The sequence below is a fragment of the Plasmodium fragile genome, assembly GCF_000956335.1.
Source record: "Plasmodium fragile strain nilgiri unplaced genomic scaffold supercont1.18, whole genome shotgun sequence".
Taxonomy (NCBI): Eukaryota; Apicomplexa; class Aconoidasida; order Haemosporida; family Plasmodiidae; genus Plasmodium; species Plasmodium fragile.
In genome coordinates, this window is record NW_012192598.1 from 206,870 (window position 1) to 231,848 (window position 24,979).

Sequence of the window (24,979 nt, forward strand, 5' to 3'; positions counted from 1 at the left end):
AAAAAAAAAAAAAAAAAAAAAAAAAAAAGATGGAAAATCCACAAAAAAAAATAATAAAATAAAATAAATGAATAAAATGAGCTCATGTATACCCTGCGCGAATGATTACGCGCGCTTTGGTTGTTGAGTGAAAATTTTGAGCCCAGGACATGACGCCTACAACCTTGCTGGGACTCGCGTCAAGTACATAACTGTTAATAAATATATATATATATAAGCATTTGCAATACTGTACAAATATATAGCGGAAAACAATATGCTTATATTACTAGTACTTGCATAACTACTTTCGTGTATAATAATTTTTTTCGTTTTGTTACTTTGCCTTTTATTCCGTACCGAACGGCCTTTAATTTAAACACAAATTATTTGCCTGTGCATGTGGCCAATTTGGATGTAAGACAACTGCGCTTTGTTGCGAATCCTCGTCTGACAGATGCCTCCGTCCGTAACTGATCTGCGATTTCGCCGCGCTAATTCCACAACCCTGGTGAAAACAACGAATAAGAAAAAATCAACCTTTTGATGAATTTTTTTTTTTGTTGCCGAAAGGAACAGTCAGCGCTAGCCACCTGTGCAACGATTTAAGTGCATGCAAAAATCAACTCATGTGAAAACCGCCATATGTTGGGCACCTGCGTGTTTATGTGTTCCCCTCGCTGTGAAAACTAGAGGACACAAGAGAGTGTTCCGCTGAGGGGAAGCATTTTTTTTTTTTAGCGTCGCTGCATAGATAACGGCTACACCGCGCGGTATGCTCGAAGGGTCACACACACCACGTGCCATTGCAATACATGTGAATTTGTACAGAGGCGTAAGGCATCGCTTCGTATAACACCGTTACACAGAGAGCAAACACCTGTTAACCCCGTTGTTGGCCATTTCCAAGGAGTTTTAAAAAAACAAAAATTATTAAATGAATTCTGCTAACGATGCCATCTTTTATGGCGACAAGAACTCAGTGCACTACAACGATCTAAACGAAAGTGCTCCGGACAGGTTCCTGAAGAATGGAGGGATGCAAAACGATTATATAATGAGCAATGATGTGACAAGTGAAGGAGTTGATGTCTCAGTGGATCCCATCGACAATGGCGCTGGCAATGCCGCATACCTAAATACACCTCTCCATCAGCACTTGCCACCACACCGAGGAGAGCAAAAAAGGAAACAGCAGGGAAAAATGGAAAGAGACAAATATGACCGAATTGAAGAAATTGAAAAATACCTGAACATTAACAACGCCACAAATGTTTGTTCACTGAGAATTAAATTGTGGGAAGCACTAATGCTGTATGTGAACAATGTAAACGCAGAGCTGATTTACTTCATAATAAATTGCCTGATGGAAGTAGAAGTCTATTGGGGGGAAGAAGCAACGAACAATTTACAAGACATTGTGAGCCTAATAAATGATAAGAAATATAAAGAAGTGTCAAATAAAATTGGAGAAATTTTATCCAGTTTGTCTGTAACCACAGGAAAAGTGACTGAAGAAAATCCTTTTTTTTACACATTGATTGTTTCCTCTAGGAGAGATGAGAACAGCAACAATTACAATTCCGACTTGGCATGCGAACTGAACAAAATTCTACAGTATGAACAGAACAGATTGTCCAACCAAAATAATAATAAAAATTTGGAGTACAAAATTATCGAAGTGAGCAACGCAAAAGAGGCTCTCCTGGCTTGCTTGATAAACTCACAGATTTTGTCTGTTGTGCTGGTGGACAATTTAGCCATTGATGAAGATTACAAAAGGGACAGATTTGAATTTTACAACTTCAATGAAGAGAACTCCGTGAACAACAAATGCGGCGGGGCCGTGTCTCCATATGTGCTGAAGTGTGGAATGGTAAATGGCGGCGCCCAGATGAAGCCCCCTCAGTTTACGCACAGCGTGCATAACGGATCGTCTTCGAACAACAGGGACGCCATGCGTAATATGATTCTGTCCAATTGTCATGGGTGCAACGGTAACAATGGGAGCGTTTGCAATAATTATTGCGGCGGGAACAGCCATTACGGGAACGGGCACTGCGCAAGCTCCCCAAGCGCTAACAACCATAACAACCCTAACAGCAGCGGAAGCACTGTACTGAATGAGCACAAGAAGGGAACGAACTTGCTTATGAAAGACTACAAATTCGATATAGGAAACTTCGTCCTGGGTTATGAACAACTTGTGGCTGCGCCCTTGGAGCAGATGAAGAAGGGATATAACAGCTTAGTGATCCTGATTAAGAGCATTGCTTATATTAGAAGTTCCGTGGACATTTTTTGCGTGTGCACTTCCATTACGCTGGATAAGCTACAATCTGTGAATAACAAGATAATTAGAATTTTCACCACACACGATGACCACAGCGATTTGCACGAATCCATCCTGGATGGAGTAAAGAAGAAGATAAAGACTCCATTTTTTAACGCCTTGAAAGCATATGCCGAGAGACCTATTGGTGTTTTTCATGCTCTAGCCATTAGCAAAGGGAATAGTGTGAGAAGAAGTAGATGGATACAATCGCTCCTTGACTTTTATGGTGTAAATTTATTTAAAGCAGAATCAAGTGCGACCTGTGGAGGGTTAGACTCTCTGCTAGATCCACATGGGTCATTAAAGGAAGCACAGATAATGGCTGCACGGGCGTATGGGAGCAAGTACTGTTTTTTCGTTACAAATGGAACATCCAGCTCGAATAAGATAGTGATGCAGGCATTGGTGAGGCCAGGAGATATTATCCTAGTGGATAGAGCTTGTCATAAATCACATCATTATGGATTTGTTCTAAGTCAAGCGTTACCATGTTACTTAGATCCTTACCCGGTGTCGAGATACGGAATATATGGTGCAGTACCGATATATGTAATTAAGAAGACGCTTTTAGAATATAGAAATAGTAACAAACTGCACTTGGTTAAATTGATCATTTTGACCAACTGTACTTTTGATGGAATTGTGTACAATGTAAAAAGGGTCATAGAAGAATGCCTAGCCATTAAGCCCGATTTAATTTTCCTGTTTGACGAAGCTTGGTTTGCTTACGCATGTTTTCATCCCATACTGAAATTTAGAACGGCCATGACTGTTGCGGATAAAATGAGGAACCCAGAGCAGAAGAGGATTTACCACAAGGTGCATAAGAAGCTGTTGAGGAAGTTTGGAAATGTAAAGAGCTTAAACGAGGTATCAGCGGAAATGCTTCTAAAAACGAGGTTGTACCCTAATCCGGATGAATACAAAGTGAGGGTATATGCAACACAGTCCATTCATAAATCGTTGACGTCTCTCAGACAAGGTAGTGTCATTTTGATTAGCGACGACAATTTCGAATCACATGCTTACACCCCATTTAAGGAAGCATACTACACCCATATGTCGACCTCGCCGAATTATCAAATACTGGCCACGTTAGATGCAGGAAGGGCTCAAATGGAACTGGAAGGATATGGCTTAGTGGAGAAGCAAGTGGAAGCAGCTCTGCTTATTAGAAAGGAACTAAGTGAGGACCCTATGATTTCACGATATTTCCGAACCCTAAATGCTGAAGACTTAATACCTGATAGTTTGAGACAGTGTCATAATTTGTACATGCAGCGGAAGAACAAGTGTACCAAGGAGGGCTATTCTACTGACTCGAAAGGGAGTGCTAATGGGACGTATTCTTGTGTGTCGAACAATCAGGGCAAGGGAAGCACTACTACAAAGGAGCAGCGTTCCAGAGCAGTGCGCAGGGCCAGGAGAGGTGGAAGCGTTACAAAATATGAGCAGCCACTACAGAGTAGCAACATGTCTTCTCACGAATGCGTAAATGATACAAATGCGTGCACAAATCATGTACTGCGCAATTCGCTCATGTTGGGGGATTCCACGAATAACAATAGCGCAGCGGAGGGGGGCCTAAACGACTTTGGAAATAATGACCCTCGTGGTGGTGCAAAAATGAGCAGGCGAAAAATGCGAAGAGATGATCGAAATGGAAAAGAGGGCGGAACTTCTGGAACGATGGACGACAGTAATAATGGGAGCATCATCCTGAATAGCGAAAATGAAAATCTGAGTTTTGTACAAGATAAGCATGGTAGAAATTATAACAGTTCCTCCTACTCAACGGGCGTGAAGAATTTCCTGGAATATTTTGAGTGTTCCTGGTTGAGCGAAGATGAATTTGTGTTGGACCCGACAAGAATTACTCTCTTCACTGGTTACTCAGGAATTGATGGAGATACCTTTAAGGTGAAGTGGCTCATGGATAAGTACGGAATTCAAATAAATAAAACTTCCATCAACAGTGTGCTGTTTCAAACGAATATTGGAACGACGGGTTCTTCTTGCCTCTTCTTGAGGAGTTGTTTGTCACTCATATCGCAGGAGCTGGACCAAAAGAAGAGTCTGTTTAATGAAAGAGATTTAAACCAGTTTAACGACAGTGTATACAATTTAGTTTCGAATTATATTGACCTGTCTGAGTTTAGTGAGTTCCACCCCTTGTTCAAGAAAAGATATTCTAACACTAGTATATTTAATAGGGAAGGAGATTTGAGGAAGGCTTTTTACTTAGCTTATGAGGAAGATTATGTAGAATATATTTTAATGGCTGACCTGAAAGAACGAGTAAGACAAAATGAGTTGATCGTTTCGGCTAGTTTCATCATTCCATATCCTCCAGGATTCCCCGTGTTGGTACCAGGACAGTTGATAAGTCAGGAAATCGTGGAGTACCTCTCAGGACTTAGTGTTAAAGAAATACATGGTTATGATGAAAGCATAGGGTTCAGATGCTTCTACAATTTTATCCTAGAATATTTTTACAACCTGGTTACTTCCGACCCTTATGCCTATTACCAAAAAATGGATAAAGGGACCTACGAAAGATTGAAGTCTGCTAATTTGAGCAAACGAAGGAACATGGACAATTCGTACAACCTGTATATATATGACCATGAAACGAGCAGGGCGAGGAAGATGAATGTGGGCAATGGGAGCTCCTCGATTTATAATAATACTTCCATTAGTGATACTTACGAGGATGTTATGCAGGTGCACAACATCAGGAGCGACCACGGAAGGGGTAACCATCATCACCACGTTCGTGAGTATGACAGTGGGAATAACAATTCTACTTCCACCGTTCCAACCTTGCCTCACGCAGCGGCAGACGGCTCGGTGAAAGGGCCAAATGGAAGGGCTAAAGGTGGAAGCGCAAGGGGTGGAAATGAGCGCGGTGTGGTGCGAACGACGGATGGTACGTTGCACAGCGCAGGTGTTAGCAGCTACACTAGAAGGAGAAGCAGAGAGGAGGGGTTCCAGGGCGTATGCGAAATGAACAATGAACAGGCTATTTCGAACGCAACGGTTGTCAGTTTGTCTGAGAGCAACTGCGGCAAATCGCGCGCAAAAGAATCATCACACGCGAAGGAATCGTTCAACGAGAGGGAACCGACCCGAGGTGACCAGAGACAGACGAACATTTACTACGACCTCTCAAACGATATGATGAAGTACGAACAGAATAGCTGCCTTGTTAGTAAGGTAAAAGAAAATGTGCTAATTGTTCAGCGCAGGAAAGCCTATGTCAGTTGCGACGTTGGGAGGGGATCGGCCAACTACAGCTATCGGGATGACCCTTCCCCATCAGTGCACAAACACAAGAAGGGGAAGAAGTGCAAGGGGTGTAAATCGTGTGCTGCAGGGAGGAGCAGCCAGCAGGCGGAGCTTGTGAAGCGAAGGGGCAAAGCGGATTGCATCTCCCACAAGAGAGAAGACACAAATGGATTCGCGAGTGAAGGAAGGCACGAGGACGATGTGCATGAGGGGGGAAGGCAACTCCCAAGTAGAGCTTCTAATGGTAGAGTTACGAAGAAGGGCAAAAAAAAGGATGGTTTGATAAGGGCATCTGGACTGGATGTAGCCGGTCGGGAAAATGAGGCAAATAATGCGGACAAGAATGAGGATGGAAATGCGGTTGATAGGACCAACAGCGATGGCGACACTACTATGCCGGATGAGGATGGTGAGAGCACCTCGGGTGCGAAGGAAAGAAGGCACGGCGGCAAAGCGCAAAACGTAGAAGGAACACATAGTGGCAGTTACAACGCGAAGAACAAAGGAAGCAATAAAAGGGGCAAGGCGCGAAAACAAAAAGGTAACCGTAATCGAAACCGCAATCGGGATTGTACCATCCACTCTGATGACAGCAGCAACGTACAGAGTGACGTCACGGTGAACACTTTGAACCAGCCCAATTCCATATCAGACATGCACTGCGTGAGGAAGGAGACAAAAAATGATAGACGTGAAGAAGAGAGGTATAAGGAGGATGGACGTGGTGGCCTCATTCCAAAAATCAGGCAGTTGAACCCTTTCATGTGCAACCAATTAGGGAAAAGTGGGTTGAGCTTGCAGAGGCAGAGGAAGCCTGCAGAGGGTGTAAATCACTGGAGCAGCCCCATGAGTGGTGTAGACGGTAAGGACTATTCGTCCTGTTCCGGTTTGAGGAAAAAGGGGAATGAAGTGGAAGGCCCGGGGGGTAACAACAAAAGGGAGGACAATAACGGTGTAGTTTCAAGCGAAAGTGCCAGTCCTTCTAGCGGGCAAAGCAGCGGTATGGCCTTCTCGGAGAATTACCAATCCAGTGAGAGCCTAAATAGAAGGGGAACCCACAGCCAGGCCAGCGGAAAGAGTTCCAGTGGGCACAGCGGAAGTGAAAAGGCCAACCATAATACTACTCGTTGTGGGGTGAAAAATGCAAAAAAGAATGACGAAGAGGTACATAACGTGAAGGAACTGAACAGTACAAACGAGTCGGAGAGGAATGACTCAAATGAAGAGGCCTCCTTAAAGAGAAAAATTTTTATTAGTGAGGAAGACATAGACAAGGTATGTGTGCACGACCAAACTGATAGTGATAACCGATCCAAGAACAGAGTGACTCCGGAGATTCCCCTGTCAAGTAGCAACGACATGATTAGTGGTGGTGACGACGTCAATGGCAGTGGAAGGAGAGCAGGAGGCCGAGTTGGTGGTCGTATGAACGTGAATGGAAATGATGCTAATAATGGATCCCCAAACACGCAGGGAACAGGGGAAGTAGCTTTTGGTGGAAATGATTTTCACGATGATGAAGAGGACGGCGACGAGGAGGATGATGAAGAGGACAGCGGCGATGAGGAGGAGGAGGACGACGACGAGGACGATGACGACCTGAAGATAAATTCTGCAGCTAGAGAAAACAACGAATTGGAGAAAAACTGCATGAGGAAATTAAATTCGCTTAACAATAATAGTTACATAAATAATCTGATAACACATGTGGACGACGACACGTTTATTCATAAGGAGGGTAATTTCTTCCTGGAGTGTGCCCTGACAAATTCCGAAATGAACGGAAGTTCCTTTGAAATGGAAATGTCCCTTAATAATATGTATTCAAATAGTGGCGAGGGGGGCAGGCACCCCGGCAGTTACGATGGAGGAAAGAAGAGTGACTTTGAGTAGGTGTGTTACACACTGTGAGTGTAGGTATAAAAACAGGGGGGGCAGTGTTCATGGCGATGTGACTTGTGTTAATCCGTACTCAGTATGCGCATGTCCTGTCGTCAAGACGTTGCATCTGTAACTTCTTGTGTGTGTTTTACCCTTTTTAGTAGCATAAGCGAAATTGTGTGATGCCTTTCTCATTTGTGACGAAAAAAAAAAAAAAAAATTCCCTTGTTTTTGTGCATTTTATTTATCGCGATTTTTCCCCTTTTGTAAAAATGTATGTGGATGAAAAACAAGGTGATTAGAATTCGGCACTGCATGGTACAAATGCATTTTAGAAAATATGGTTCGAGGCCCCGCTGGCCAAAACTTGGACAAAATTGCTTTCGTCAAGTCTTTTTTTTTTTTTATTTTTTTTATTTTTTTTTATTTTTTTTTATTCATTTTTTAAATTAACTTAACAGTAACTTAATTGTGTATAGTTTTTTATTTTCTTCATTACATAAAAAAAAAATTATTATTGTTCAAAAAAAAAAAATAAATAAAATTAGGAAAAAAAAAAAAAAAAAGGATAATCGTAAAGTGGGGAGTTATATAACATACGAGTAATCCAAACAGTTGCACGCCGTCTACCTGCGTGTGTAACTGAGGTAGGCGTTAAAGTAGTGGGACACCTGCGAGGGGTAACAAAGGGGTTGAAAAAGCAACATCTCATGAGTGTGTGCGGGGGGTGTACGGCATATAGCCGAACGGGTTAACCGCGCATCATGGGGATGTACTCCCTCGTTAGTTACCTTGTTGAATATGCCCAAAAAGGACTTGGGGACCATGGGGTGCGACAAGCACTGTCTGATCATTTCTGCAGGGGGAGGACACCGAGGGAGAAATGGACATTAAAATATACCGCTAAAAAAGCTGGGCGGCTAAAGTGGACGCCGGGACAAGCTCTCAAAAAAGTGCGCATGGCCAAATTACACACATTCCGCAACCGGGACGCACAAGCTTACCTCCGTTCTTCGAGTAGCAGGCGTGGAAATACGAATCCGAGGAGCTATACCTAAGTAGCATAGGGGGGAAAATATATATATTTTTAACATGGCCGTCTAGCAAGTGTGACAAAATGAAACACATTTTTATCCTTCCTCCTCCTTGGTGAGTGGTGCCGCTCCATATTTGAAAAACGATTGGTCTTACTTGAGCTTGAAGAAGTGCAGGTAAATGATCAAATTCAGGAGACTGACTCTTTTCAGGAAGAGACAAATGATTATGAAAACTAAATTGTAAATTTCAATGTTGGCTCGCATCAAATACACGTTCAGGATCTGCTCAAACGGGAGGCAAAAAGGTGTAAGACATGATGAGAGGTGAAAATGGGGGACAGTGAAAAACGGTTAAAACAAATGACACTCCTCAAACGAGTTTCCTTGTTCGAAAGTCTGTCATGGTTTAATTTGGTTGGTGCCACAGCTAGATGTGCATAAACATATTCTCACCGTGTGATCCAAGTAGGATACAATTTTGTTAAGATAGTAATTCCTGTGAAGGAGGTGGCAAGGGGGGAAATAATGTGACCAGAGTGGTGAACTGTAAAAAGCGATGTTGCGCTATCGCGCTGTTGCGCTGCTTTGCTTGTCTCTGCTCTGCTTGCACGGTCTACACTACCTTTGAATTGCGGGGGGTAACAGGGGCTTAATCTGTTTATACATTAAGTACGAATTAATTAAGAGGGTAAAAAAAATTGGCAAAAATATCAGCACGGCGTCCTTGATGAAAAATAATATCATGGAGTAGGACAAGTACTGGCCTAAAAAAGGGGGGGACAATGAAAAAAAAAAAATGAAGGGGGGACAACAATTTTGGTTAAATTGGCGGGGAAGATATGTGATAATAAATTATATTCTTCCATGTGGTGTCCGCTTTTCGGTCCACTTTTTACTGCCTGTATAGGCGTACCCTTTTCGCTCGAGAAGAATTGTACGAGGGAGAAATTGTGCCTCTGCGTTTTGTATTCCGTGTACAGCAAACTCAGGAAGGCGCAAAAGTAGGAGAGGCTCATAAAGGTGCCCATTTTCTGCGGAGTGGTGTAAGGGGGTGTAAATGTGGTGCATCGTTAGGGCAATGCAAGGATGAGACTACTGCAGCGTCCCAGCTACACTACCTCTCCTACCTTGTACAAACTCAAGTTCAGGGACAGCAACACAAAGTAAAAGAGACTAACGCATAGGACGAACGTGCTGAAGAAAAAAGTCATCAGGGGAACCTGCCCTGTGTATGTGTAGCCCTTGTTGCCATGCGCTTGAAAATTGGGGGGCTGCGGCGTTTCCTCCTTAGCGGCCTCAGTGCCAAAACTGGCATTGACATCGAGATTCCTGTCGACATTTTTCTGAAAATATTTTTTTTTGTATTTCTCAATATTGTGTATGGATGGGGAGGGGTATAAATTGCTTAAGTAGAGTTTCCATTTTTTGTCGTTTACCCAGTCGTGATCTGCAAAAAAGGGGACAGTGGGGGAAATGTGCAGTAGGAAAAAGTGTGCATTGGTACCCCTACACCTGCCTGCGCGTCTAGCGTTTGTTATCCCCCCCAAAAAATAAACACATATACGTGTGCATATAATGCTCATGCAGCACAGGAGTAGACTGTCTTTGTCACAGTTATATGGAAATATAAAAATTACTTAAAAACTTTTGTTCGGCCTCGGTTAACGTTTTCATCTTCCCTTGGAGAAATGGATATGATATGTACAACAGCACAGGGGGAGACTCAAAACAATTTGACCAATTTCTTTTTTTAAGTCCTTAAAGGTTCGCAATTTCGAGGCGATATTTGCAGCATAAGGGACAAAACAATTATGGCTTTCAAAAAAATTGGGAAATTTGTATATTCTTGGTAAACAGAGCCACAATTAAAGGGGGTATTTGTATGCCATGCGGTCCTGTTAGTTTTTTTTTTTTTTTTTTTTTTAAATTACTGTGTGAAAGCGCTTGTTACGCCTTCTTTTTTCATTTTGTAAATTTTATCACAAATTGGGCATCCTCATTATTGTTTAAAAGTAAAGGGGGAAGGAATAGGAACTTTCCTTTTCGACGGAAAAAAAAAAAAAAAAAAAAACGATCTACCGCTGACCCACCGCAGCAACGAGAAAGCGCCAAAAAAAAAAAAAAAAATACATAAATAACAAATAAAGGCAAGGGTGACAAAAATTTCTCCGTTGTTCTAAGGCGGCAAAATTTTGCCTGTTGTTAATACTGAGCGGCAAAACATAGTTTGAGGAAACCCTTATGGAAGCTGAAAAAGTGACCCCAACCTTTAACTTCTTTTTTTCATAAGTCCACCATTTTTTAGCCAAGCGATTCTCCAAATGGAGCAACATCCTTTCCAGGCAACCCCCGAAAGTTGGAGCGAACGTCATTAGTACCGCGTCATTTCTTTGGTAGTTTGCTCCTTTCCCTGGTTTGACGATGCTTCGTGCCATTTTTGCCATTTGACAAGTTCCTGTGAGAACGCCTTTCCCCCGCAACGCTCAAGCAACGACCAGCTGCTGACCAGAGATAGGAGCAAAAATGCAACCCCCCTCCTCTGATTATTATTTGTAAATGAATGCTCTAAAGGTATCCTCTCACCGAGCGTACTGTTCCCGTTAGTGTCCCCACGACAACCACAACGAGAAAAGGCTTGCTACTTTCTCCACCAGATAATATGTCAATCGCCAGTACCCCAAAATGAACGAGCGAATTATAAAAGAAAAATTAAAAGCTTCAGTTAATCACCTGAACAAGAGGAAGCTAAAGTTTGACTTGAAAATATTTCCCATAAAAAAAACAGTGTACGAAATTTTTAATATTTTTTCGAAAGATTTAAAAAGAAAGTTGAGCCAAACTTTGATAGAGTTAAAGAAGAGAAAGAAGAAGTGCGATGTTTGTTCGGCACGAATTGATGTCTTCACTCCGTTTCTCGCTTATGAGATTGACGTAAACAACACAACGTTTCTATTTCGCAGGATTGAGGTAAGTGACGCAGAGGGGAGGGAAAATAAAAAACAAAAGGAGAACACGCAAATGTTTACTTCCGTGTCTTCGTCTGGGCGGTTGCATATGTGCCCAGATTGTGTGCGAACCACGTGTGGAGTGGGTATACCCGCAACATGCACCTCACAAATGAGATGCAAATCACGTCTCGTTAACGCTAACCCCGTACACGCTTCTCCCCCGTTTAGGCCTACTGCTCCAAATGCCTTGAAATAAAAAACTTCACCAATTTTTCCCGCGAGCTTTACCAAAATGTAGACGACGGGGAGTTCCTCAATTTCGCCCCCATGTACGAGCATTATTATCAAGTGAACAATTTGGAAATGCATCAGAAGAATATTCTCCAAAATGATATAAACAACTACTTCTGCGTCTCCGTGCTGGCCAAGAATTTAAGGTGGACATGCTCCACGCCGCATAACACCTTCGATGAATTTTTACAGTTCTCACTAAGCAGTATAGAAGAAGAAGAGGGACCCAGCGTGAATGAAGATGTGTCCAAGAAGAGAAAAACGGAGGAGCCAGAATTGGCTGACATTTTAAACAACACCAAAAGGAAGAAGGTTCTCAGCAATTAGAGGCGGAGACGGGGGCCAAAAATAGCTGAAGTGACGACAGGGAGAGCACACGAGTGTTTTTTCTTTTTTTTTTTCCACCATTAAATTAGGCGCAATAATTGGTACAAGGGAAGTGACTCACTTGGATGAGCCTTCCTGAAGTGCTACCATGTTAAGAGCCCTTCTGCGCACGGTTCGCAAAAGGAGGGCGTAACCCATGGGATAGTATATTTGCTGCCCTTATGGCAATCCTTTTTCAAGTTACATTGTTTGGATCATTCATTTATTTATTTTTTATATAAAATTTTTTTTTTTTGCTAGTTTTCATTTGTTTGTATTGTCCTAATGGTGGCAATAACACCGCCAAGTGGACGTACTGCCGCTTCATTTGAAATTCTCAACCTTTTTTTTAATTAATTAAACGATGGGAGGGCAAGAAGCTCCCTTTAATTGGGCCTCCTCCTTATACAGAGTAGCCTATTGTTGGCTGTTTTTTTTTTTTTTTTTTTTTTTTTGGAGAAGTTGTGAAAAAATGGGGGTGTGTTACAAAGGTGGCAGCAACACAGGGGGTGAGGGAAAAAACCACGGTGCACACATAAACATATAAACATATAAAAATACAAGATCGATAAGAAAATTGATGAATTAGAGCAACGCGTTGGGATGGCCCTTTTCTTGCATAGGGTGTTGTCTGTCAAATGAAGGACGTCTCTACGTCGGCTTCATCCCCGTCATTTTGGTCAAGCAGGGAAAACTGCAGGAAATGGTTTGGCCTGTGTATATCGGAGTAAAAGGGTTGCGGGATGTCCAACAGAGCGGAGTATTTTTGATTATTGTTAAATTTGATACCCATCAAATTGTAGTTCCATATATTATCATCGGGGATTAAAAAGAAACCAACAAAGACATTGGATAGAAGTATCTGGACTTGTTCATACAGATTATTGGCATTTGGGTAGGCATACAGATCAGCTGAATTTTGTTTGCTCTTGGCAAAGGCATACCCATCATCAGTTAGTTTGTAAGCATTGATGGTACAGCTACCTGGAGTAAATGAACAAGTAAGAATTATAGTTTTGTTTTTGTCCCATACTTTGGAAAACTCTCCACTGTCATCATTTGCATTATCTTCATTTGTGACTTCCTCATCCGAGTAGTCTCCATCTGTTTTTTTCTTCTTCCTGGCTTTACACTCTTGTAGAAATGACAAATGTGCAACCATGTCGTATGTGGTTAAGTGGTTAGAGGTGTTAGAGCAGTTGGTGGTCTGGGTGTGAATCCAACCGAGTAGTTCCATATTGTCCAAATATTTACTCGAGGGTAAATAATTTGAAAGGGTAACAGATTGGTAGTTGCCAATTTGGGGGGGGATCAGAATGCATTTGATCTCCTTTACATAGGAGTTGTCAGGTGGGGAAGAACCATATAAGAATCCCCCAATTTGTATTTTCAAATCGGAAATGCAAATGAATTTTTCCAATAAATTTTTTGCAATAACGTAAGTATAATCGTTAATGGAGCTGATGGTATTCATACCGCTGTTACCTCCTTCCTGAGTTACACTCTTTAAGGCACTGTTATTGACATAAATATTTTTGGTTCTAAAGAGTAGGGAGTTATTTGCAAGGTATCGTATTTTCCAATCCGTCTTTGTGGTGAATGTTTGCTGTTCATGAGGGGACAATGTTGAGACGATCATTTCAGTTCCATGCTTCGTGGTCGTCTTGGATGTTGTAACCTTCATTTGTTGCTCTATATTATCCAAATTGTTCTTTTCTAGTTCTGCAATTTGCTGCCTCTGTATAGATGGGGGTGTTATTTCCATACCTAACAGGATGTCCCTGATTTCGTTCTGAGTTAGTGAAGCGATATGTACATTGTTCCTCTTCGCATAGTCATTAAGAATTAGATCTTTCAATTGGACTTCTAAATTAATCCACTGGTTATTATTGAAGGAGGGCCAGATATGATGTGGCTGTGTTACAATGTTTTTATTCGGTTGTAAGAGGATTTTTGTTTGCTGCGGGTTTATGTGTAAACTTCTCAGTATGAGTATTAGCCTACTAAATGCGGTGAAGGACGAAATTGTGTTTAGCCAATCATCATACAAATTGAATAAGAGCATCTGTGGCTGGGTTGCCTTTAAGATGAGGTCTCCTATTTTGTTCAGTTTCAGTAAGGCTTGAAATGGGAGATTCAATTCAGTTCCTTTGATTATAATATTAGGGAAATCTAGTAAGTGCACTTCCAACGGATCTAGCATTCCTTTTCTGGTTACGATAATTTGTTTTGGTTGTTCTTCTATAGGAAGAGACCTAATTAGGGATGCCACTTCTTCTGCTGTTTTCCATTTGGCTAGCTGAGATAAACGCTTTTGTCCAATCCATACAGACGTGTGGATAATTTTTAAAAAGAGCTGTCCTGTTTTAGGGTTCAGAATGAAGATGGCGCCATTAATGGGTTTGGTGGTAAGATTTCCTTCAAAGGTCTTATGGATGGTAACTCGGTAAACGTTGGTGTCATCCACAAACCAGATGGTCTGCGAAGAGAAAAGCTCATTATAGTTTTGAGTATTTAGGTACGGTTCTGTGGGTTCAGAGGAGTATAGTTGAAGTCCTTTTCTGATTCTTTCCCTCAGCACGTATAGCGATGGGTTCGACTGAATAATTTTTTGCAGCGCCTTTTGCATCAATGGTTTGAGATTGTTAAACCAATTTCCATAAGCAGAGTATAGGTTGTATGCCAAGTCGACCCCTATTAGGACCCCTGTGAGGCAAGGGTATATGGATAAATTGTCTGTGGTGTAATCTAAGAACTTTGCTCTGCTGTATCTCTCAATGTCATGTGAATCGAAATCTCCCCATCGGAGCTGAATGTCAATCCAGTACTGATTAGATGTGTAAGGATAGGATCCCAGGGCTATCGAGCTGTTGGATTTAATTTCTAAATTGTTTAAGAAAATATTATCTTCGTCTGAGAGTAGAGATGGCTTGGAAATACCCCATTTGTAATTGGCAAAGAGGAGAATATCTGCACAAGAGCTATTCATTTTATAAGACTTCCTGGGGTGGATGGTCTCCTTCTGTACCGTTTCTATTTCTAGCAGATCCGAATTCAAATCAAACACTTGACATATATCCATCACTAACGACTCGTGAATCTTTTGCCACAGATGTGCTCTGAATATTTGGATGAGGGATATTTTCAGTGTGGGAATTTTTCCATGCATGAATATACCTGTTAGGTCTAACTGCACTTGGAACCCTACGTACACATTAGCACGATTTATTGTTGGGGACCACCACAGAGTAAATCTTCTGTTTGGAATTTGATTCAATCCACTTCTCTGCGCATTGGTTAACTTTTTATACTTCATAGATTCTTCAAACCCACTGGCTTTCTCCCAAAATAGACCTTCCCATGTGGGAAAAAAGGTACCTTTAAATAGCGTATGTTCTAATATCCCTTCAACACCTCCCAAGGCTTGAATCATGTCCGTTCGATAGTTGTTCAGATTCCACAGCTTTCCATCATGTCTCTGGTTGGTCCACCAGAACGGGTTACTCTTAATAATTTGATACTGCTTGAAGAGTTGCCTTATTCTCCATCCCTTATCGTATGCTAAGGTGTGTCTGTCTTTCTGAAACAGGGTGTTAATTCTGGGGATACCTTTGTCCCAGGAATCTTCCAAATCTTCTAAAGTAATTTTCTTATTTTGATTGTGACATTCATTTCTTTTTAGTGCGTATTCACACCATACCCTTTGGCTCTCTAGAAATTCACTTTCCCAGGTGGAGATGTATCTGTATAGGTTGGGGATTAGCTGATCTTCTTCGTGAGAGAGCCCGGCTCTAAAATGGGTAATTTTTCCACAGTCTGTTTGCTTCATATAACGTAGATCGGATTCTGGGATTAATATATGTCCCATGGAGAGCATACCCAGGCCACCCAATTCCTTAGGGGTGTAGAATACAACGGGTGGAAAACGAGAAGGCATTTTCGAATTTAGACCTATCTTAATACGAGTTTGAATTTTATTTTCACATTTTACAAGCAAGTCTAACAACTCTTCTGTGTCTAAGACGGCCTCTCTGAAGTAGGTCATCAATCCGATGAGGGTGGTGTTCCATTTGTTTGCAATTTTGGTAAAGGTGGTACTACCAGAAGACATTAAAATTTGCCTGACTCGATTTTCAAATCGTTTCATACTATTTTCGGACACTTTTAAGTATGCCTCTGCAGTGATTTCTTTTGTAACTTCATTTTGCAATTTCCACGTACCTTCCTTTTCGCTGGATGATATGACCACGTTTTTCTCTCCCCCTCCTGCTTGATCCGCATTTATGGTGGAAGCGGCGTCTTTATTATTTGGGTCCTTCTTTCCATACTCATTTATATACGTAGTATACATATTAATGCCGTAGGAAAGTTGCCTTATTTTGGGCAAAATACGGACTTCAAATCCTGCGATGGTGAAGAGTAAATTAGGGTTGTCCTTCGAATAGACACTGACGAAGGTGTTATGATGATCCCAATCTAAAGAAGTTAATGATCTGGGGATTCTATTTTGGATTTCCCAAAACGTTGCTCTGCCTAGGTTAACATCATGTTTCATTTTTCTCATTCGACAATCCCTTGGCCAACAGGTCTTGTTATTATAGCCAACGATGTTTTCATTATTTGGGTCAGGATTTTCTGTTAAAAATTTTTGAATCAAATCTTTAGATTCTTCATTTGAAAATTTGAAAAGGATCCAAATTTTGTCCACATATCTGCAGTAGAGTCTGATCGGATGTCTGGTCTCTACACGTACATTCTGAAAGCTCAGAAAAGGGTTCACGTCGTTATAAGGACCAGCAATGTCATATGCTCTTGTTAACCCTAGGATGAGTAAATCAATAATAATGGTATAGTATTGAAATACAAAGGAAGAAAATTGTAGTCCTCGAATAATTCCAAAGGAGTTTATATGGTTCATATCTTTAAAGGTAATGTTTGTATTATTCTTTGCGGTTATGTAATCTGCAATGTTGTGGTCCACAATCAAACGTAACAATCTGTTTAGAAGGGTCAAATCGATTTTCTCGTATATTTTACTAAACTGTGTTTGTAGCATTACCAAGCATTCATTGTTTTTTGTTTCCCAAATGTTATGTAGGTTGTTTATCCCCTGGCACATTTTATACACTAGTAATGGCTGCGGTTCGTTATCGGATGGTTTGACCCAATTTGGAAATAAATTTCTTAAGTCTCCCTCATACCACAGATACTGGTCTAAGTAAGCGTCTGTAATTTTTTCTAGAGGGTCAACTTCGTACACAGGTACTAAGTGTGTGTAGAGGTCAAGGAACGAGATGGATATTTCTTTGAATGCTCTCTGGGTAAGTAGGTGCCTTTTTATCCTAGATAAAGTTTCGTATGGGTTATCATACGCCTGTTCTATGAACCCTAGCTCTTCCCTCTGGGATTGATTAAGTCTATTTTTAACAGTAAATGTTTCTTTCAATTTTTCCAGCGCTAAAATGAGTAACTTGGTATCATGCTTATAATTGAGTGGAGGAAAAGGAATGTGTGTAAATTTACGCGACTCGAACCAGTGAATTGCCGTGGTGTAAAGTGCGACGGCTTCTTCTCCAGTCACGTATGGACCATCCTTTAAATATTCATGTTGCCTTTCCTGTTCAGCCTTCAACCAGAGTCTGGTTAATCTACCTAGATTTTTTTTACACACCGTTTTATCCACAGTGGCCCCTCTCTTAATCCTCTCCCTGTTATAATAAGTAGCATTAATCCACCAATCTGCCTTTAGCTTAATATATCGAATGATCATATTTTCTACTGGGAGAGGCAACCCGACAACCTTCCAAGGTATGTTAGCTTTCCAACATCTCCATGCTTCACTAAGATGTTGCAAAATGAGTCTAGCCTTCCCTTTATTATTTTTGAGTCCAGCAGGTATCATATCGATTATATCATGCATGACAGCTGCTCTGAGTTCTAAATCAAAGTGGCTTTCCACCCTTTGCTTGGTAACCGTTTTGGCAATCCCTTTGGAGACTCTTCCCTCGAATTGTCTCGCCAGTAAATTGCTGAGCCATCTTTCTAGTAAGGGTATAACCCCTCTGAGGAAGAAAATCCACACTCTCCACAAAGGTGCCCACAATCCACAACCAGGACCTTTTCCCACGGAGCCTGTATTAAACCTATAATAAATTAAATGCTTCAAATCTTTACACATCCTTACTTGTCTCATAAGTCTGTATTTGTATCTGTACATTCCTGTCAGTTGACCCACGTGGGCAAATATATATTGTATGCCATCTGCCAATTGGTACGCATCAATATTTCCAAGCCTATATTGCACATGTGAATCTACTATCGATTTAGTTAATCTTAAGATTTCTCTGCATAAGTGGAAGGCGTTACCAAAACGAGACTTCTTCCTCTCCTTTGTGGTTAACGTTTTGACTGGCTTCAAATTGAAATTGTAATCAAGATGAAGGTAATTCAAATTCTTCCTATGGATTAGTAAATTGAGCATGTTGTATCCTTGTCTGCATACCTGCAGACCTACTTCCACCCAATCCATTTCTGTGCATTGGAAAAATTTCGTACTTTTAAATATTCTGAATAAATATTTTTTCTTCATACTTTTTGGTCTCTTGGAGTGGAGATGATTTAGGACCCAACATTTGAGGAGCTTCTGGTAGGACACCCTGACCTTGACTGGGTACTTGTTCGATATGTGTTCTTTGAACCAGGACTGCACGAGGGGTATATCTATTCCTCTCCTTGTGTATCCGCACTTTTTGTTAAATGGGTAGGGAGCATGGTAGAGTTGAATTCCATTGATGGTTTTTTCCGTATAGAGGGGGTACTCGTGCAGCAGGGGCAGCATTCCGTACTGCACATTTTTGACTACTATTTTGAGCTTGTTCGAAGTTGTGGCTTCTTCCCGTTTTGTTTCGGGTTGCTTCGACCCGCGGTTATCCTCCTCCGTGCCCTCGTCATTCTCGCGGTTATCATCTTCATCCTCTTCCCCATCCGCATCCCCATCCTCATCGTAGGGGTTCCTCCTCTTCTTGCCGCTCCTGGGGTAGCCCGTCCTGGAGCTGTTATCCCCAGAGTAATTTTCTATGGTACTATTGTCCACCTCATGTTCGTCCCTATATTTGCTGCTGCAGATGTTGGTGTCGCTATTATCATCGCTGCTGCGGTGATGTTGGCTGCTTTTCTCGCTAGCCCTTCCGCCTCTACTTTTACCACCACCATTCTTGTATGTTCTCCTGTCGCTGTCCTCCTGGTTACGATCATCCTTGTAATCATCTGAGAGGGTCTCATCATGGCTGGAGTGATAATCCCCTTTTTTGTCCCTCCTGGAGTAATGTTTATCCCCTCGCTTGTTTCTTCGTTCTCTCGAGTACTTATCCCTTCCATTTTTGTTAACCTTACCACTTCTGCGTCTGGAATTGGCTGTCCTTCCTTCTCGCCCACTACTAGCAGCGCTTGCATCACTACTATATTCACTTTCGTGGTCATCCGTGGAATGTTCCTTGTGGCGATTTTTAGAGTGACTAGAATTGCTACTTCTTTTTCTTCCCTGGGAATGTACCTTCTGATAGTGTATCTCCTTTCTTGTAAAAATGAGACAGAAATCATCCAAATGTTTTTTGTCCTTCTCTGGATTTTCAAAATTTCTAATCTTGTAAGATGGAATAGGGTTGATGATGAGGTCGAAGTAGAAAGGGGGGAGATCAATGTCTTCCAATTTGATGTAGACACACATAGGGGAATGGTATTTACTAACAGCAATTTTTCTGGGTCTATTATTATACAAATAAGGGAAGGCAATTTTATATTCCGTTCTAATTTGTTGGCGTATAATAATTTTATTAATATCATTAAATTCATTCCAGTCTTCATCATCTTCGTATATGTCCCTATACAAAGGTTCGAATTTTGGTCCACCTGGAATGGCCATATTTAACGCCTTGGCAGTGTAGAAGGATTTCAGATTGAATAAGTAGAAATAATTATCGTCCTGGAAATCACTAAAGAGTTGATTTCCTAATCTGTAAAGGACCCCCATTTGTTCCAAACTCAATTTATACTTTTTATAGCTAGTTCCTAAAATGTGGTTCCGATTATATAGCAGAGGTTTAGAATCGTAAAACCAGTCAATAACACTTTTGTCCTCATCTTTGTCTAACTTCATTTGTATACATTCTAACGGTTCTATATCTAAAATATTATCTGCGTAATCGAGGGGAGGTTCTTCATCATCAAAAGGGGGGAATCTCATCCTTTTGAAATGCTTCCGATCTCTTTTTTCCCTTCTCATCATAATCCACATGGTTCCCCACTGAGCAATGTATAGAGGATCTATGACTACGAAAATTTCATTCACGAAAGTTATCGCCCCAGTGATGTGATAAATGACTTTTGTGTTTTTAATTTGTTCCCAAGGCATGGGTATATTCTCTAACAGCTTAAAAACAGCATGAGGCACATATTTCAAGGCACCCAAATATACTCTCTTATCATATCTGTACTTTTTATTACTCATGTCTCCATGTTCTTTAACAATTTTTCTAAGATGTTCACATGGCATTTCTTCTTTTTCTTCCATGACTCCAAATTTTTTTTTTTTGGAATATTTTTTACTATTTATCATTTTCCATTTTCGTGCCTTTTCTTTTACTACATTAAATTCAGTTGGCTCTGGAATGACGACCTCCTGCTCGACTGGTTTTTCTGTTATTTCTTCCACTTGGTTATATTTCATTTTAGCATAATAGCTTTCTTCGTCATGATGTCTCCTCCTTCTTCTCCTTTTCCTTCGTTCGCTCCGTGATATGTATTCATCGTGCATATCTTCTACGTTGTGTCTCCTGCCCCCTCGCATGTAGTCCTCCTCATCATTGTAGTGGGGATAATAATCTTCTGGTCCTCCGGTTTCGTTATGGTACATTGGTGGGGGCATGTGGTTTAGATTGTTTCTGAACCCATCTGTCATGTCGTCCATTCCTGTTTGTGCATAGCTGCCCATGTGTGCCCTACTGGGGAGGAAGTAATACGGCATACCATTCATCCCCGGTTCAGCGCCATTCATTTGATTTTTCATTTTCATCATGAAGGGAGGTGGGGGCATACTCATCATGTTTGGCATGAGGGGGTTCATGTTAGGTGGAAGGTAGTTCATGTTCGGGGGCATGTTGGCCATGTTGGGCGGCAGGTTAGCCATGTTTGGGGGGAGGCTGCTCATGAGCGGTGGCATGTTCATCATGTTGGGTGGCAAGTTCGACATGCCTGGAGGAAATGCAGTCTTGCCCTGCAGAAAGCTGTCCCCCATTGCTCCTGGTCCTGCCGGTGGGGGCCCTGGGGGCCCTGGTGCAGTGGGGCCGTGTTTCCCCTTTTCCGGAAGCCCGATCAAACGAGGGTTCATGTCATACTGTGCCATGTTGTAATATAGGTTGTTGGGGGGACCCTGGAGGTTACTAAAGAGGTTCATATTATTGGGTAGTGGAGGGATTCCTGCACTTGGCATTGGGCCTCTGATCATGCCATTGTTATCTACGTGTGGGGACGGGCCGTTAGCTGCGTTTTCCCCTTGGCCATTTTCGTAATTGTTCGTGTTACTTAAGCTTGGGTCATGGTAGGCTGTACCGTTCTCTTGATGTTCGCCCTGTGGTGTGGAGGGAGGAAATATGATAAACGGTTGTTAAAGGGGGGGGAGTATGCGAGTACCATGGTCTACACAATTACCATGGACCACTCAATATCCACGTGCGGCGCATTGCACACGTACCCTTCTCTCTCTCTCTCTCTCTGCTTACCTCGTTCGAGCCATCATCCGCGGGCTGTTCTCGCCCACCATGGTTGGTCATTTCAGATGGGAGAAGGACGCTATCTGAGTTAAGTTTGCCAAGAGAATTCTATCTGCTCGTGGGAAGTACTATATCTGTGTATGCCCCCTTTTCATACAAGGTACACTTGCATGTGCTTTTTTTTCTCGCGTGTTTTGTTTGCAGTGGCCTCTTAACACAGAGCAGAGAACAGGACGAGTATAAACCAAGGACTATGCGCAAGAAGGAAAAACATATATTTTTTTCTTTTTTTGCTTATCCTTGAGATAGTATTAAAAAGGTTTCTCACTCGCGTGAGCCATCATTTGTGCGAACATAGAATATGCGTACAAATGGGCAGTTACATATGCATAAAGGTATGTATATATACAAGCCGTACATGAGTAACATACATGCGACGGGCGTGATGCGTGTGGCCCTATTGATGACCACAGAGAAGAAGCCTGCGCAAAATGACTGCGGTTAGAAGTGCTCCTCTGAGTTGAAGCCCTTTCAGCATAGTAACGAACTCGTGCGCCAGAAACAATTCCTTCGATAGCCATTCGCGGCAACATACAAAAAAAAGGTTACATGAGCATATGCGCTATATGTCACGGTACATATATATATATGCACTTTTTTTTTTTGGAGGAAAAAAAAAAAAAAAAAAAAAAAAACTGTTCTGGTGACCATGCATTAAGAAATTCCTCTGAAAAAATAATGTGGCTCTGTTAATTTGATGAATGCAAAGAACCGCGTACAAGTTTGCACTTTTAAGAGAGCAACATATTTCCCTGTTTTTAAGTATATATGGTTCGAAATATATATATATGCGTTATATTTTGAGGGGTATAGTGTAAACTTCGTAGTGCCTGGCACCCAGCGCTGATTGAAAAGGTTTAAATGGTAAAGAGAGCAGGTGAAGAAGAGACTGTAGCTGCCTCTACCAATTTTTGCCATTTTCCCATGGGCACAATTACTTTTAAGGTGCACCCTACAAATGGATGAAAAATGAGCGTTACATCTGCAAAGTACACGGGTGAGACGGCCTGACACCCCTGAACAATAAACTCACATGACACATCATTAAAGCGGACAAATTGAAATAAATAATAACTGTACTTAGCATGTGATACGTATACAGCTGTATGGCAAGCTATAAATGGGGGGGACCTCTATTTCATGGAGGGGAAATAAAAAAAATACCATGCTTATGATTTTTCCCCTAGGGTGTTCAACAAACTGGGTATACAATAATGAGGCTTCAGCAAACTGGCCTGAAATCTGTGCGCCTGTTTGAGGCCTCCCAATTGATATTTGCACTTTGGGTAGGTTAAAAATAAAGGTAAGGGGATGGGTATGCCACGAAGGGGGAAAGAAAACAACACCCAATTTGCACGGCTTACACATGCTAAAGGGGGGACTCACGATCCACCAGATATGCTATGCAAAAAGGATGATCAGCTGGGGGAGGGAGTAGGCTCTGGCACAGTGTCCCAACCTTTGTTGTTCTACAACCATGCGGGGAAGGTATTTGCCCCCTGCTCTTCTCGCCTTCTTTGCAAATTACTTTCTTTGCGCATTCATTTTTGCAGACCCCAGCACAAATGTGTTCCCCCAAATTGGGGCTGTAATGAAAGTGACAAAAGGGCAAGGACAGGGAAACAGTGGGGAAATGGAAATTCCCAAATGTGTTAGTTCACGGAACCTTTTTTGTGAAAAACGCCTGTGGTGATAATATACACTCCTCCCCTTTTGGCCATTTTAGGGCCTACACTTTCATAGCACGGGGGTACAAATGTAGAGGTACATACTTTAGCCCTTCCCCAAAATTGCTATTCCCCTCCCATTTGCGCCTTTTAAGGCGTTACTAAAAAACACATGGAGGGAACTCCGGTGAAGTTTCCCCTTTAAGTATCACGCATAATGCGAATGTGTAACGCACTGGTGTGTATATCAAGGGGAAAGGGAAAAAAGAATTAAATTAAATTGAATTAAGTCAACTTAGCATGAATTCGAAATTTTTTTTTTTTTTTTTTTAAGAGGAGCTGTTTCCACTTAGTTTGTTCATTTAGGAGGAAACTGTGAGCCGCGCTATTTTGTTAGCATGTTTGAGAATGCACAACCTCGTGTGAGCTCAAGCAATGTCATGTTAAAGACATGCATGCGGAACAATCCGTCAGAAGGGAAAGTGATAAAATAATTCACTTGAGAAAAATGAACCATATGACTTCTTCCCTCGAGGCATCATCAGGCCTTCATCATGCAATGTTTACCTTGTATTCTTCTTCCCCACACTTGCGCCTTGTGAGAGACGTTAGAATTGTTGCAGGCAAATAGCAGCATCAAACAGGGGACACGAAATGCTGTGAAGACAACCAAATGGTGACGAATCGATCATGTATGAAATACATGGGCTTGTAAAAAAAAGTCATGAAAAATGGCAAAAGGAACAATTCCTCGAGTGTGACGGCATACGCAGAGCGTCCTTCCACGCTCGTAAAAATAAGTGAACACGATGTGGTCATTTAAAAAATTAAACAATATTAAAGGAAATCTCCTGAGCGCTTTGCAAAAATTAACGATTTGATAATCGACACATGGGTAGTGTCGAATGGCCTTTTTATAAATCTTAAACAGGAAACCTGCTGACCTCCACCCCACTCTTGTTGCCGAGCGTTAACGAGTTGTATGCCCACTTAGAAACGATGCATGTACATCCCCCCGTCGATCATTTCTTTTTTTTTTTTGTTTTTTTTGTTTAACCTGTTTTATTATTGCGTGCAAAATGAAGGCATTTGAGGAAATTCTCTTAGTGGTTATTCTAAGTTGGTGTTATATCATGAGCCCTTGAGGTTCTTCCTTTAAGTGTCTACATAGTACCAACGGCACGCAACCGCTTCATCGTGTAATTCTGCAACTTGAGAGACGGGGATGGTCAAGTGGAACCACATGGGGGAAGCAACGACGTGTTCGATCTTGTGTGAAACAGATGTGCATGCAAAGGTGTGCCAAGTGAAATTGTAAAATGTGTACACATTAAGTCGGTAAAAAAAAAAAAAAAAAAAA

At 41.6% G+C, this 24,979-nt stretch overlaps 4 protein-coding genes across 4 annotated transcripts; 2 read left to right on the top strand and 2 right to left on the bottom strand.

Moving 5' to 3' along the window:
- Positions 1-916: 916 nt before the first annotated feature.
- Positions 917-7,495, top strand: AK88_01985 (uncharacterized protein; the record flags this gene model as incomplete). Its single annotated transcript, XM_012479620.1, has 1 exon — positions 917-7,495. One exon carries the CDS (start codon positions 917-919, stop codon positions 7,493-7,495), a length of 6,579 nt encoding a protein of 2,192 aa, XP_012335043.1.
- A 614-nt stretch (positions 7,496-8,109) lies between these two features.
- Positions 8,110-10,194, bottom strand: AK88_01986 (uncharacterized protein; the record flags this gene model as incomplete). Its single annotated transcript, XM_012479621.1, has 9 exons — positions 8,110-8,154; positions 8,275-8,339; positions 8,488-8,537; positions 8,675-8,802; positions 8,974-9,016; positions 9,143-9,284; positions 9,434-9,551; positions 9,648-9,967; positions 10,158-10,194. The coding sequence occupies 9 exons, from the start codon at positions 10,192-10,194 to the stop codon at positions 8,110-8,112; spliced, it is 948 nt and encodes a 315-aa protein (XP_012335044.1).
- Positions 10,195-11,202: 1,008 nt separating this feature from the next.
- Positions 11,203-12,086, top strand: AK88_01987 (uncharacterized protein; the record flags this gene model as incomplete). Its single annotated transcript, XM_012479622.1, has 2 exons — positions 11,203-11,487; positions 11,697-12,086. The coding sequence occupies 2 exons, from the start codon at positions 11,203-11,205 to the stop codon at positions 12,084-12,086; spliced, it is 675 nt and encodes a 224-aa protein (XP_012335045.1).
- Positions 12,087-12,759: 673 nt separating this feature from the next.
- Positions 12,760-21,952, bottom strand: AK88_01988 (pre-mRNA-processing-splicing factor 8; the record flags this gene model as incomplete). Its single annotated transcript, XM_012479623.1, has 2 exons — positions 12,760-21,750; positions 21,902-21,952. The coding sequence occupies 2 exons, from the start codon at positions 21,950-21,952 to the stop codon at positions 12,760-12,762; spliced, it is 9,042 nt and encodes a 3,013-aa protein (XP_012335046.1).
- Between the last annotated feature and the right edge of the window lie 3,027 nt (positions 21,953-24,979).